General features: G+C 37.4%; 1 protein-coding gene across 8 annotated transcripts in view; it reads right to left on the reverse strand.

Annotated features, from left to right (window-relative positions):
• ARL13B (ADP ribosylation factor like GTPase 13B) overlaps positions 1 to 14,858 on the reverse strand; it is a 46,963-nt gene that overhangs the window by 29,515 nt on the left and 2,590 nt on the right. For 5 of the 8 annotated variants that reach the window (XM_063348899.1, XM_063348907.1, XM_063348890.1 and 2 more), the window contains exons 2-4: positions 11,488 to 11,665; positions 9,731 to 9,801; positions 7,085 to 7,334 (exon numbers count right to left, since the gene is read on the reverse strand). In XM_063348899.1, coding sequence (XP_063204969.1) covers positions 7,085 to 7,334; positions 9,731 to 9,801; positions 11,488 to 11,546 — 380 coding nt within the window. In that variant the 5' untranslated portion in view covers positions 11,547 to 11,665. Of the gene's footprint in view, positions 1 to 7,084; positions 7,335 to 9,730; positions 9,802 to 11,487; positions 11,666 to 14,858 lie in introns of those variants that run through there. The other 3 variants (XM_063348880.1, XM_063348871.1, XM_063348916.1) reach the window with 2 other exon arrangements.

The raw sequence follows: 14,858 nt of genomic DNA on the forward strand, positions 1-14,858 counted from the left end.
AGTAAATACGGTCTTGTTAAACAACAACTTTAAATCCTGGAAGAAAACTTGAGTTTCACTGATACTCAGGAAGACAGCTGCCTATCCACACACATGTAACTAACTCAGGTAGTTTTCAGCTGTATATGGGTTAGAAAATGGCATAACAGAAATATATATAACACGCTGCAGAAGAACTGAGAAGAGAGCAAACCAGAAAGACTTGTGGAAAGCTTTTTCTTATATGAGGTACTATTAGCTGAAAGTAATTAGTATTAACTACAACTTACATTGACATAATGAGGATTTTATATTGAGCATTCAAAATGATTAACAGCAGAAACTTTGCAGTAATCATTAAAATAACTTTCCAGTGTTTTTTCTAGTTACATAGTTATGCAGAAGAGCAAATTAAAGCAGAACTGCTAGTGTTCTAATAAGGAATACGAGATATTAATAACTATAATCCCTCATCACCAAAATAGCACGTAGAAAGTAACTTTATACTAAAAAAAAAAATAAAAAATATCTGCCCAGCAATCTCTGTGGTATAAAAATATCAGCCATAGCACACAGACTTGTATTTTCTCTTGCATGTGTTTCAGACCAAAGTAAAAAAAAAAAACCAAAAACAAAAAAACAACCAAACAAAACCCACCAAACCCCAAAATAACCCCAAAGAAAAACAGTATTTGCCTACATAATACGAAGTCCAACTGTTCCTGCTTGATAAAAGGAAGGACAAAAAAATTAGAAGAGAATTTAAGGTTGCATAGAATCGACCCATGAATGTAAGAACTGCAAGAACTCTTAGTTTCTACAACTCAGTTTCCGCAAACATAACAGACTGATTAACTACTTAAGCTCTCGAATGTTAAATGAGGCCTACATGAGCAAAGCATACATACATTAAGTCGTAACACAGAACAATAAAAAAAAAAAAGCCAAATATAAAGTTTAACGTCTTCAAGTAATTTGTACTAAGAGTCAATAACAGCCAATACCTTCAGCACTTTAGGAAAACCATCTTAAAATGATACGGTGATACCTCCATGGGCTGTGATAGATAATAAGATACCACAATTTGAAGCCAGTATCAAGCTGAACAATATCAGAACTCTTATATCCCCACATTACTGTAATATTGTGTCTAGTACCAATCCTATACCCACATTGCATGATTTAGCCTGTTCTCTTCCCAGGTTATTGGGCCTCCACTTCACCTAAATAGTGCTCAGGCTCACTATCCACTCCTTTATCAGGGAGGATGAGGAGCAAGAATTGTCTTCCCCTTTACTTTTCTTTTCTTATCAGTGTCTCTTCTTATCCCTTATCAGAGTTACTACATGAATAGGTGTACTATGGGATTAGGGCATATCATAATACAATAGATTGGGATGGAAGAAAAGATGCCAAAAGGAAGAGTGGGCCAGTGACTCCAACTCTACTTTGCTCCATAATGAAGACTGCATCTCAAACTTAAGTAATGGATCCTGTTCTTCACTGTGAAATAAGACCCACCTTCCCATGATAATTCACAGTGGTATCTTGCTAGCGCTACTCACAGTATAAAGTTGACTACAAACAAAAAGACATCTAAGACAACACACAGTGATGCAAATTGACATTAATTCCCAGGGCTTTTCAGAGAGGTCTGTTGCTTGTTTCGGCAGATGTAAAAGAAATTAGGAAAAATATTCTGGGAAACGTTCCATTATTCAAAGAAATAACAGAAATAGCATATTTACTGGGAAAAGCTAGCATTTAAAAATTGCAGATTTTTAAGGAAAAACGTGACTTTTTCCAGAATAAAATACATTTTTTCAATGACCTACTCTTCTACTGGGAAGAATTTAAAATATTTGTTGCGGACACAATTTTCCACATACTTCATGAAAGAATCGAGGGCTTCATTTGCATACCTCCCTATACATTATGATTAAAACACTTACTGCACACATCACAGTCCCAGCTAGACAAGATAACCAAAATTGTTCTCCCACCTCTTCTCCCCTGCTTCTTCCAAATACACACATTAACTTAGTTGCTCACCTGGTGATAAATTATAACTACACTGTCTTCAGAGATAGTGCCAGAAAGCAAGCTCTGGCCCTTGGATGAAGTGATGTGGACTGGCACCCATGTACACTGGTTGGAGTGAAGAGCTTTTGGAGATCCCCTTCTGTAGAGGACTGGTCACATCCACACTACAGCACTTGACCCCCGTCTCCTGTTGGACTGCATACGACATCCCTCTGGCCTTAGGACTTACATATATAAAATTATTTTATTCTTAATTCAGCATGTCCAAATTAATGATCAGTGCAATGTACCTCATGAAATAATTGTTCATGCTGATATCATACACGTAAAGTTTTGGTATATAGCATGAGGGCACATAGTGTGTAAGACCTGCTCATGCAGTGTTGGAGACTTGTCCTGATCAGGAGAAGCTGAAGTTGGTATGGTCTACACCCTAATTATCTGACCAAACTACAGTGTTATACGGGTACGTCCTCTCAGGAAGAGGGAGGACACGAAACCATTTCTCTCCAAGAAGAAGTAAGTGAACCAGCAGACACATACACAGTGTGGCTTATTGTGGTGACAGCACCCAAAGAACAACCTGAAAAATAGGGTGGTGGGGAGAGGGATGACTAAATCTCTCAATGTAGACAAACCACATAATTACTCTGCTGTTCAAAATGGAAAAAAAAATGTTTAATTTGTCTACTTCTATTAAGGACTGTGTTTCAAAGACTCCCAAGCCTTTCTTGGTGACCATTAAGTGTATCACTGCTGAAATTTGTTCCTATTCTTGGTTTTTTTTGTGTGTGAGGTTTTTTTTGTGTTTGGTGGGGGTTTTGGTTTTGGGGTTTTTTGTGGGTTTGGGTTGGTGGGTTTTTTTGGTTTTTTGGTTGTTTGATTTTTTTCAACTCCCAACTGCATAGCGGAGCAGTGGATAAACCTGCATCATGTAACAGCAAACAACTAGAGAATACTTTTATTTAAATGTTACCTCATACTTATAAACAACATTATCTTTTTACAAGAAGAAACATACAGTTAAATTAGGATATATTATTTTCTTTTTCAAATCTTTAAAGATAAAAAGGAGATATATTTAGATAAAGGAACATCATGATTCAGCGTATATTTTACTCATTACATCACAACAAAATTTGCTTACCTGAGTAAAAAAGGGTTTTTCCCCCCTGACTACTTTTTCTAGACCATTTTTGCAAGGACAGTTAGCTCCTACAATAACCATACCCCTGACCTATATCAAATTCATAAGGGTAGAAGAGAGACCAAAGCTAGTTTTAATTCATTCACTTTACCTATTCTCAAAGGCAACAGACAGCTGAGTACTTCGCTTGTTGCACCACAACCAGACACAGCATGAGCTTACCCAGCCAGAGAAGAAACGCTGAATAGAGGAAGGGAAGAGAAGGAGAAAGAGAGTAAAACTTCAGGAACTAGTGAGAGAGGTCAGAGTATGTAAGAAAAGGTGAGCATATTAGGAAATGCGTTTATTCATTAGTACAGTTATAAAAATTGTATTTTATTTCCTCTTGGAATTATTATTGAACGACCAATTTTCTAAAAGCATTCAACAGCAGCACTCTTGTTAATCCAAATCCTAATGTTCCGAACACCAGAAACTCTAAAAGTAAAACGGGATGAAAGTTCTACTAAGTGTTAATTTACCTAACAAGGAATGCAATTTCTGTTTCAAGTTTCTCTTTTATACATGCTGAGGTAGTCCGTGGTATAAGGGCAGATTAAGAAGAGAACTCTGACAGATCAGAATTCTTATCCAGAGGCAAATTCCTGCCTCATTACCATTGCTACCACTCCAGTATCACTCCTTCCCAAGTTTTATTAGCTAATAACAAAAATATTACAAAGCACAGCCATAAACATGAAACTGATAACCCAACTGGAATGTTCCTTTACACATACACTAATTTCATTGCCTGATGAGCAATGGTTTATTTCAGGCGTCCATCTTTTTCCCCAATCCAACTGGCAAAATTAGTTTTGTCCAGATAGATGATAGCCCATAAATGCAAAAAAAAAAAAAAAAAAGTAATTCTGTCTTTTTGATTATAATCTACCAGAAGCACACAAAAAAAGAACAAAAAATGGCAAAACAGAAAAAAGGCATAATGAGCAGGTTATTTCAAAGACAAGCAGATGCCAGGTACACACAGTGATACACCTGATACTGCATATAGAGCAACTTCTACTGCTGCCTTCAAAATCCAAAATGGACTTGCATCCAATCTTACAGCATACTTACATATACTTCACTGTACAAAATACTGCATACAGCGTAAGTTAGGGTAAATACCATTAGACTAAAATTCAGTGCTGCCTATTGAAATTTTGGTATGTTAGTTCAATCTATGCTTAAAAAGAAACATGAATATCCAGTATAAACATTTTAATTGTTTCATTCTGATCAAGTCACCAATACCTCTTTCGTCATTCTTTAGCACATACACACTTTGAAGTTATAGCTCACTCCTTTTCATTCCTTTAGAGTTGAAGTTCTTTTATTAGTCTTTTAGATGATAATTGGTAATTATTAAAACCCTAATGAGCAAGCGCTTTGTATTTAAGCATACAAATAACACAGCAGAGAAATCTGTCCACCTACAGACAGCAGAGAATAAGCAAATTACACCTGTTTTTCTGCTTCTCCTTGTTTATTTCATATGCTGGAGGAAAGCAGTAATCCAGACCAGAGACACACTTGCAGAGTGTGAAAATAACAGAGGAGGAGTCTCTCTCTTCTGGCACGAAATTATAACAATATTCTATGAAAAGAGAAATAGATTGTGTTCTGCACTGCAAGAGCATGGGAGAGAAGGGAATTACCGAAAGTAAACTTCAACTTTCCTGGACTTAATACTCAGAGGTCACTATATTGTTTTCAGTAAATACTGGGCTTCACACATACATGCACAGACTAAAATGCACTAATTAGAAACTTCACAAGACGTTAGAGAACTTATTGCTATATGGGTACCAAATATCTCATTACTAAAAAACAAAAAACAGAACAAAAGCTGAACATTCCTAGAAGAAGGAAACATTAAAAGAGGCTAACTTTCATCACAAATTTGGAAATCTGATGTTTCCTCCTTTTTTTTTTTTTTTTTTTTTTTTTTTGCTGTTGATACATTTTCATTTTTCAGTTTTAGGGACTTAAGGGAAAAAAATTACACCACAGAACTCTTTATTTGGCAAGTATGAGCGATGGGTGTTTGCATCTCCAAAGGTGTCTTCAGGGAAGGGAAGGTGCATGGGATCAGTTTAATCTCATTTGCTAAGCACTCTATTTCCATACCACAAACACCAGTGAGTACTTACTGACCAAGCCCTCCTACTTCTCAACAAAAGTAGTACTTCAAATACTGGAACAAATTCTAGGATTTACATAATTTGAACGTGCCAAGAGTAGCACAGCTATGCCATGAACAGAGACACCAAACAGCAAACGAAGACAATACAGGAAAGAATTTGTAACTCAAGATGCAGGCTCGTATAGTGAGGATAAAACAAAGAACTACCGGGCCCTTACACAGAACTGGAACACTGCAAATTCACAGGAACACAGCCCAAATTCTGTTCAAAGGCTTGAGGCTCAATCAATTAGAAAGCAATAACATCGACAAACTTAGTTTAGTCACCATTAGACTCAGTTAATACACTCTGCCTTCTGATTAGCTACTGACATGCATCAAAAAGCAGGATCAAGTCCCAGGAAAGTGAGTGGGCTTTCTGCAGGTACAGCCAAATAAATTCTATTATGGGATCAGGGCATAGAGATTTCTATGGAAAAACAAAAACAAAACAAAACTAAAAGTTGTATTTGTTTAGAAACACTGCACAGCTGTGAACTGTCACAGTTGCATTTTCAGAACAGATTTGAGTTAAACTAGCTGCATCAAGTTGGTTTTATTGCCTTCCCTATACTAATAACATTCAGGTAGCAATGGAAGTTAACACCTAATCTATTTTTCAACATATACACTATTAGCTTGCTGAACTACACTCCACTTGATCAAAACAGATTAGCCAGTTTCCCCCCTCAAACCACCAGATCATCACTAAAAGTGACGACGCATTAAAAGTAAGAGGCCTCTCCTCTTAGCTTTACAGATTCTTTACATCACAGAAATGTGCCATTACTGCATTATGGAGGTCTTATGCCCACCAGACAAAGTTGTTGTCCTGATAAACCATTTTAAACTTCCATAGTTTATTTTGTAACTTCAAAAGGGCATTTGTCCTCAACTTTTGTGTGGCTGAAGTTAATAAAATATATTATTTACAATATTCTACAAAACCTAGTTTTTAAGCAGAGAAGTTCGTGAATCTATCCACTCCCTGAAAGATCCTCTCCAGACTTTTTGAAACTTTAACTTTGTTTTTTTTTTTTCATTAAAACACATGCACTGAAACAAAAGCACATACCAAACACTATTAAAGCAAGCCTTCTTTAACGAGTTTTTGCTGATCATGTATCAGCAGCACCACCATGTGTTAAGTGAAAAAGATATTTATTGCTGAGAGATTACTGGTATTGCAGAATATAAAGAACCATTTACAATTTAAGTAATTGGTGTAGGCCTAAATAGTAACTATTTTTACACCATGTTTCCATGCCAAACTTGCAAAGCCTTTAATCTATCATACCTTTTCAAGTATTATTAGAATTTTAAAGAGTAAAAAAAAAAAAACAAAACCCAACCCAACTTATTATTTTTCCACTGCTAATGAAAGAGAAGAGAAATAAATATCCCTGAGAAGGACTAAATAAGATCAAATGTCAGATGCACTGAGTGGATTCCGCATATCACCATGGAGAGAGAGAGAGAGAGAGAGAGAGAGAGAAGACTTTGTTCACTAGTACAATACTAAGAGCAGCATAAATAAATACTTCAAAAATACTGTAAAACTGCTAAAGTTACAGTAGTATTAGTGTACTTTATGTTTATACTATACATAACCACCTCTTTAGATAGTACATTGAAGGTCAAAATTCACGAAACTACAGATTATTAGGAGAACATTTATTAACATTACTTACACTAGCACAGGTTTTCCTGATATCTTGGGGCTGTTTAAAACTTCTATCATGGCTTGCTTTGTTTCTTCCATTCTTGCAATGTCACTGGAATCCACAACAAATATTACACCGTAGGATTCAGCATAGTAATTTCTCCAGATATTCCGAATTCGTTTTCCACCTCCTAAATCAAAGATGGTGACTTCAAAGCGTCCCTGTTTAAGGTCAATCTTGGAAAACCCAACTGTTGGAGCCACATCTTCAGGAGACTCTGTCAGAGTTCAAAGAAGACAGCCTTCAGTAAAAAGTATCTTTAGTTATTTAAGGAGGATTTTATGTTGCGATACGCATAGCAAAATTCACATCTTAACAACATGGAGCAAACCCTCCCTGTTAAGTAACACCATACTGTTAACCACATATTTTTTACATTAAGATTTTCTCTCTCCCCAGGTGATTTCAAATTAACGCACTAGTCTCTCAACCAGTTACTTTACGTTAATTCAGATAGGAACACCAAGGTGGGGCTGGAAGACAGAAGAAAGCAAAAGAAATGTAATATTTAGCAGTGGTGTTCAGTGTATTGCAGTTTTTACTTTCCCCCTCAGCACCAATGCTCCCATCTGAACAGTTACACAGCATTTGTATGGTGTTAATCCAAGTTTGAGAAGGAAAACAAACAAAACAGTTAATGCATTATGACCCGAGAAGCCTTTTGCTCTGACAAATTTATTCTTTATCCCTCATGGTTGCCAGAACAGCTTCAAACCAAGGGCTGAGATGAAGTGACTGAAACCATGTTCTTCTGAGATGTAAACTACTTGATTCCCTTTATTCAATATCAGGTTTTGGCCTTTGTTTGTTTATTTTTATTTTCTGTTTTTTAGTTTGACATGCAATATGCCAAAAAAATATAGCTTTATATTTAATATTTTTGCTTGCTGTCTCCCTCTCCAGAGGGCAAAGAAAGTCTGTAGTTGCGTCACACCAGTAAGCTGTATCTACAGGGGTGAGTTCATTGGGTCTCTTCAACTGTTTTATGTAGCTTGGTAGCCCAAAGCAGGAGAGAGAGATGTAAAATTCAGCTTGTTGAGAGGAAGAAATGAAGGCATGGTCAAAAGCACTGAGGTCTGAAGAGCAGTGCAGAAGCTAAATCACCACCAGCCTTCTGCAACCATGTTCCTTTTTTGAGAGAAGCCTTCACACGCAGCCGAGATGGGGATTCAGAACAGACCCCTTGGCCAGAACAGCGCAAGCCAAGACTCCAGCAAGAGAGGGTCCAGGACCCCCATTTGTGAGAAACTACAGCTTCAAAACTCAGCAGACTTTATTTTGAAGAAGGTTTTGCAGTGTGAGCCATAAGTATGTGCTCTTGCAAGAAAGAACAATGTTAATATGAGGTCTGGTTAATGGTGGAAGTTATTGATGGTGCTGAACGTAAGGGGATATTGCTGAAACATCTGCCCCTAATTTTACAGTGAGGTCTCCAATAATAAACAGTCTTCAATGTAAACCCAGGGTCTGCCATATAAGCTGCAGATTCATTTTGGCAAATATGACTTCGGTGACCATGCTGATTTGCCCAGGTTTAAGAGTTCTCAGAACTGAAATATATTTGGTTTCTGCTAAAACCCATCAATCATAACTGAAGTCTCCTCCTATAGGCTGTATGACTGGTGGATGACCAAAAATACCGGTTTTATCAACCCTGAAGACTAACTGAAGGTTATAATCTCTGCAAACCCTGTTAAGGAAAAAAATTGCTTTCTAAGGCAAGCACTATTCAAGTGCTGGGAAACAGTCATGAAAGTCAGAACTATCTTTTCCTGGAGTTTCCCTTTAGATATACCCATCTTTATCCCATTTTTCCCAGAAAAAAAAAAAGGACTTTAAAAAAATAACTGTCACATTTAGCCAGTAAAGGCATTAAAGTTGGTTTTGAAACAGAATGGAAAGCTAAATAACGAAGCACCTACATTGTCAGGGCAAAGATTCAGGAATATAAATGAGAGGATATTCATAATTATTCACACTTTAGCAAGTCTGTGAACTTACATAACATGCGTATACAGAAAGTCAAGGTGGAGTTTCCCAGTCTGCCAAAACACTACTAAGTACACTCTTGTTATTACACAAGATGAAAGTTAATTTGCAAGACAAACGCACAAGAGGAAAAAAAACAAACAAAAAAATCCAAAGAAAACCCCAAAAAACATGCAACGAAAACCAAACACATAGAGAATTTTTGTTTTCATAAGCACAAGTTTTATCTCAAATTATATCCTGCTTGCACGTGTCATTGGATGGTGCAAAGTACCCTCCAAAATCAAGTGATCTCTTACTGAAGTAAGTGCCTAGAAAATTGCTAGTGCTTTTCTTGTAATAAATAATGATATAAAATATGTATGACTAGAACCGTCCTTTATGTTATATACATGCACATGCAATTTCCTTCTTTTGGACCTTTTCCTCCTCCACTTACAACACTGATTTTATTATAAATTTCACTGATGTTGGTACAATCACCAAAATTTTCTTTCAACAATATGCGAGGGAGAGATAAACTAAGAGGTGAAGCAACATTTTTAGATTAAAATGATCGAAAATCAGTAATTATACTATCTCTTTCAACGCTCCATTTAGATGTTAAACAAATTAATCGCTTACCTCCTTGAATTCCTCGGACTGTAGCAGTTTTACCAGCATTATCAAGACCCACCATTATTAGTGTCACCTTCCTCCATAAGGAGAAAAAAAAAAAAAATTTCAAATATTTTTTCCTCTAGCTAGACGTCACTTATTTTATTAAGTTTTTTTATACAAGCATAGCAAATTTACGACAAAGTAGTAGAAAGAACGGGTATCAAAATACCAAGTAGCAGGCATTGTTATAATTGCATATCTGGCTTTCAATATGTCAAACTATCTGATTAGACAGAACAGCAGAACAAGGTATGAAATGAGAGGTCTAGTATTGTGCTGTAAGTTTCACATGAGACAATGATTTTGCTTTCAACTGGTGTTTTTGCCTGCTGAAATTTAATTTCACTGTACTGTAAATTTTATCCTTTTTTTGGTGTGGTCATGGTCTCTAACAATTTTTGTAATTTCATTTCCATTCCCCTGTATTTTTACTGTCTCTCTGCCTCAAAGTTGTGCCTATACTAGAAATTTATTTCTGTCTCAACCAGTGCATTTGAACAACAGTATACATCGCTTGTCTAGACAACATCAGATGCTGCAAATAAGCAGCAACGGTACTCATCGTTTCAAGCACGAGGAATCTAGACTGCAAATGTGCAAACCAGTGGTGTTGAGTATGTACAACACATTAGCAAACTGGCATACAGGTCAGAATTTATCCCAGAATAGGACTGTAAGTGAAACAATAGGAAAAACGTATCTATGTGTATACCTCCATTGTTCTTCCTATTCACAAAGACTCAGAGAAGTCAAAGGAATTTGCTCAATTTTATGCTCCTTTAAGTGAAGGAATACTAAAACCATTGTCATTTCCTGCCTTAAAACTACAATAGCATCACATATGAAGTATAATTTATGCAAGTTCTTACAGAAGAGCCAAAAAGCTCTGATCATAGTAAAATATACTTTAAAAGTAAGCTAAAACCAAAACAGCCATGAACATTTATAAACTCACAATTGTCTATAATCAGAAAGCTATTCAATCCAATACAGTTCTTTGAACAGCAGCACCTTCTGTAAAACCTAAACTATGTAGCACTGAATAAAAGAGCAAATCCTCCTACATGAGCTTGGAGTATGAATAAGTGTTGTGTACCCTTTATTTCCCTTCCCCATAGTTTGCCAATAGTTTGCAACAAACTATGCACTATCTGTGCATCTCTGCTGATTGGAGGGAAAAAGATGCAGGATGTCAAAGTAAAAGTAACAGAAACAAACGAGAACAGTACAACTCCATAAATGAGAACAGATCACCAGGCTACCCACAAAATGCAGCATTAAGATACTTAGACAATACTAAGAAACACTGGGGCTACAGTCTACTCTTGACAACAAAGTGTTTTAACACATTACACTTCAGAATTTCAAAATGCAGAAACTGAAACAATAAGACAAAAAAAAAAATAAACTTTACATAAACATTCTAGCATCACCCCACAATGCTCGACTTGAAGAAACAGCATGCAAAGGAAAATATTTTGAACTTTATACTCTCCTGAAGTTGGAAACAAAGCACCTGAATTAGAGATGATTAACATTTCATTTTTAAGTTCAGAAGATGTATTTATTCTCTCTTGGAGAAAAAAATGACAGATTTTGTCTTAGAATTAAAAAATACGAAACAATGTTATATAACAAATACAGTAAAACATAGGCAAGAGGACATGAAATACAGTTTGGGAAGGTCAGCACAGAAACATAAAATACTTTCACATGTTTACCTGATAGGTTCCTGCCACCGTTTTAACCAACTGCAGCAATTGGCCATTAGACTGAACATCCCTCTTCACTAGCCATCCAGAGCCACGACAGTGACAGAAACAATGTGGACAGGCCAGAACAACCCAAGAAGACCAGGAGAGAAACTGCTGCAGAGGCCCAGATGTTGTCTTGTCACTGCTAGCATGGAATGGGGCAGGGGAGAGAAAAAAAAAAACAACAAAAACAACAAAACACAGTTAGCACCTATGTATAACCAAGGCAAGCCATTTCCCTAGCAGCAGCCTGTTTATTCAGAGTGTGTCATATTCAGTCAGACCCATGACAGTCTCATTATGTCTTCCACTTTTCCATCCTCTCATGCTTCATCTGCTCCCATTTTACATATCTGGGCAGCAGCAACACAGTACTCATACAAAATAATAATGCAAGACTACTGCACATAAGGAAACCTGCAAGTGAGAGTAGAAAGACACATCAAGCTATGAAACTCCACTGTTTGCCTCGCTAACATATCCCACAGCTCTGCTGATTGACTGAAAATAAGGACCAATTTCAAGCATGAGTAAGGCTTCTAAGAACACAACAGGGTAAGACATTAAAAGCAAACAAAGAACGTCCTACCAGTTAAGTATATTCATTTAACTGTCAATTTCTTTTACACGAAAAGATCCCACAACAAGGAAACTGGGTTTGCTAGTGAGTACTTTGAGGAACTGGCAGCTAAATATCTAGTAATTGTCACTTAATCAAATACAAGTATCAAGTACTTCCATTATTTTACAATCCCACTTCCTACTCTTCAAGCAGAAGAGAGAAACAGAGGAACTCTTTCTGATGCTGCTCTGTGGAACAAACAACGGAGAATAACTGTGCGATCCTGTTCATGTTTATGTCTTTGTACGCACACTTAGCTACGAAACAGTAATGCTTACACAAACAATGCAGTCAAGTGCACAAAGATGCAAAATTCCCCTATTTATTCAGCTACAATAATCCTACTGCGAAAAACAGTAGTTGTTCAGGTAAAGGCCTTTCACTGGCAAGCTTTGGGCAATTTTACTTCACGAGTTCAAATCCACAACTTCCCTGATAGGATGATGTACCCAGTCTGGCTGCTACTTTTTTTTTTTTTCGCAACAGCCTTCATGGTGCTGTGTTTTGTATTTTTGGCTAAAACACTGCTGATAACACACAAATATTCTGGCTATTGCTGGACAGTGCTTGCACTGCACTGAGGCTTTCTTTTTTTCCCCACTCTGCCCTACCCACCTCTCCCTGCAGCCAGTAGGATGGGGTGAGCAAGAGGTTGGGAGGGGACACAGCCAAGACAGCTGGCCCCAAGTAACGGAAGGGATATTCCACACCACATGATGTTGCGCTCAGCAAAAAAATAGCTCAGGGAAAAAAGGAGGAAGGGGGAACGTTCATTGTGTTTGTCTTCCCAAGCAGCCATTAAGCATGCTGAGGTCCTGCTTTCCAGAAAGTGGCTGAACATCTGCCCACTGAAGGGAAGTAGTGATTGAATTCCTTTTTGCTCTGTTTGAGCATGCAGTTTTCGCTCTCCCCATTAAACTGCCATTATTTCTATCCACAAGTCGTCATCATCTATCTTCTCCCCATCTAGCAAGTCACTGGGTGCATCTTTAGCTGTTGGCCAGGATCAATCCACCACAGTCCTTCTTGGTGCCCAATATGGGGCTCAAGATAATGACAGCTTTGGTCTGAGCACGTTATAGTTCTTAATTGGCAGGGTCCTGTGCTGGTCACTAAACTTGATTACTTTACTGCATATTAAAGTCCAGCACTTGTTAGCAGCTGAGAAAGGCAGTGGGTATTTCTCCTCCCTTGGGAAAAGGCAAAGCCATTTGTGGGATTATCTTTGCTCGACGTCCCAAGTGCACTTGGTGGGTAATGTGGAAGGATGAGGAAATCCAGAGTGTATATCAAGGAGGTTTAAGCTTGGGGAAAAATAACCCATGATTTGAGTTGTACATTACAGGAACAGTACAGCAGGAACCATTTGAACCACAGGAGGATAAGTCTCATGAGGAACGAGGCGAGTGTGGTGGTGACCCAATCCAAGTGGGTCTTGGCACCCAACTATCCAACATGCCACTTATCCTGCCCTTAGAGACCACTTCCAGAGATGGGTCCCAAGTCATCAACTGTTCTTATTTGGGAAAGGGGCATGGAAGTGGGGGGGCTATGGAACAAGGGAATAATATCCATGCATATATCATGGGACAGGGCATGGTGGTTAATGACATACCAATCTCTCCTTCAGAGATTATCACAACCCTTGCAGAAAAATGTGCACTATCACCTCAGCTCACAGGCTCATATCACCTTAGTTCCCATTTTGATCAGCAGCTTAAGCTAATAAAAAACCAAACAACTGGATTCATATCAGAGCAGCTGAGATATAGACAGATATTCCATACTGCTAACTGGCTTCCATGAGCAGATTAACTAGAGGAGTGACACTTTGAATTACCACAGCAAGTTTCCTAAAGCTTGTTTCTCAAAATTCCTTTTTAAAATTAACAAACAAACAAAACCTAAAGAAATTCCATTTATATTTTAAATTATAAATAACCTCAAACTAAGGTAATTTCAAATTATGCAGAAAACTGAATAACTACATATGATAACTTTCCAAAGTTTGCATCTTCCCAATCTAGACCAACGAAAATAAAAAAAATATTTGAGGAACTATCCCTAACAAACGTATCTTCTCCCCAATAAACTATGATGGTTTAGATAATTTATACAGGTAGGACCTGAGAACAACTCCTCATCTTATGAAGCTGCTGTATTCAAGGATGCTTTTGTGTGGATCTGCTACCATTCAATGTCAGAAACGGGTCAGATTTCCTCCAGAGCAGAGACAACAGATACTTTTTAAACATTTATACTCCAGTATACAAGAACACCTGAGAATAGCTTCTCCACAGGACAGCTTAATGTGTGAAGAGCAGAGAAGTTCCTAAAAAGGAGAGCAAGACGATTATAACTATTACAAGTATTAAAACCAGGCTCTGAAGAATCCAAAAAACCTCACATGCAGTGGAACATGGTGCTCCAACCCACAAGCATGTACCAACAAAGCTAACTTTGAGAACATAGTTATACAAATTTTCAGCTAGTTCTGCTGAAAAGCAAAATGTAAAAGCTCAATGAACAATGCGCTGACAGAAGCGTAACATTTTTGGTGCCTGAGTATCATCACAGAACAATTCCCATTCCATATTATATAGATTGTCTAGCTTTGCAAATTGTCACAAAATTGCTCTAAAGCACAAATATGGCCCATAGCATTCAAATGGGATTCATGAGATGAAGAAAACTTGTTAAACAGTGAAGAGCAGAG

Source organism: Chroicocephalus ridibundus, chromosome 1 (assembly GCF_963924245.1).
Source record: "Chroicocephalus ridibundus chromosome 1, bChrRid1.1, whole genome shotgun sequence".
Taxonomy (NCBI): domain Eukaryota; kingdom Metazoa; phylum Chordata; class Aves; order Charadriiformes; family Laridae; genus Chroicocephalus; species Chroicocephalus ridibundus.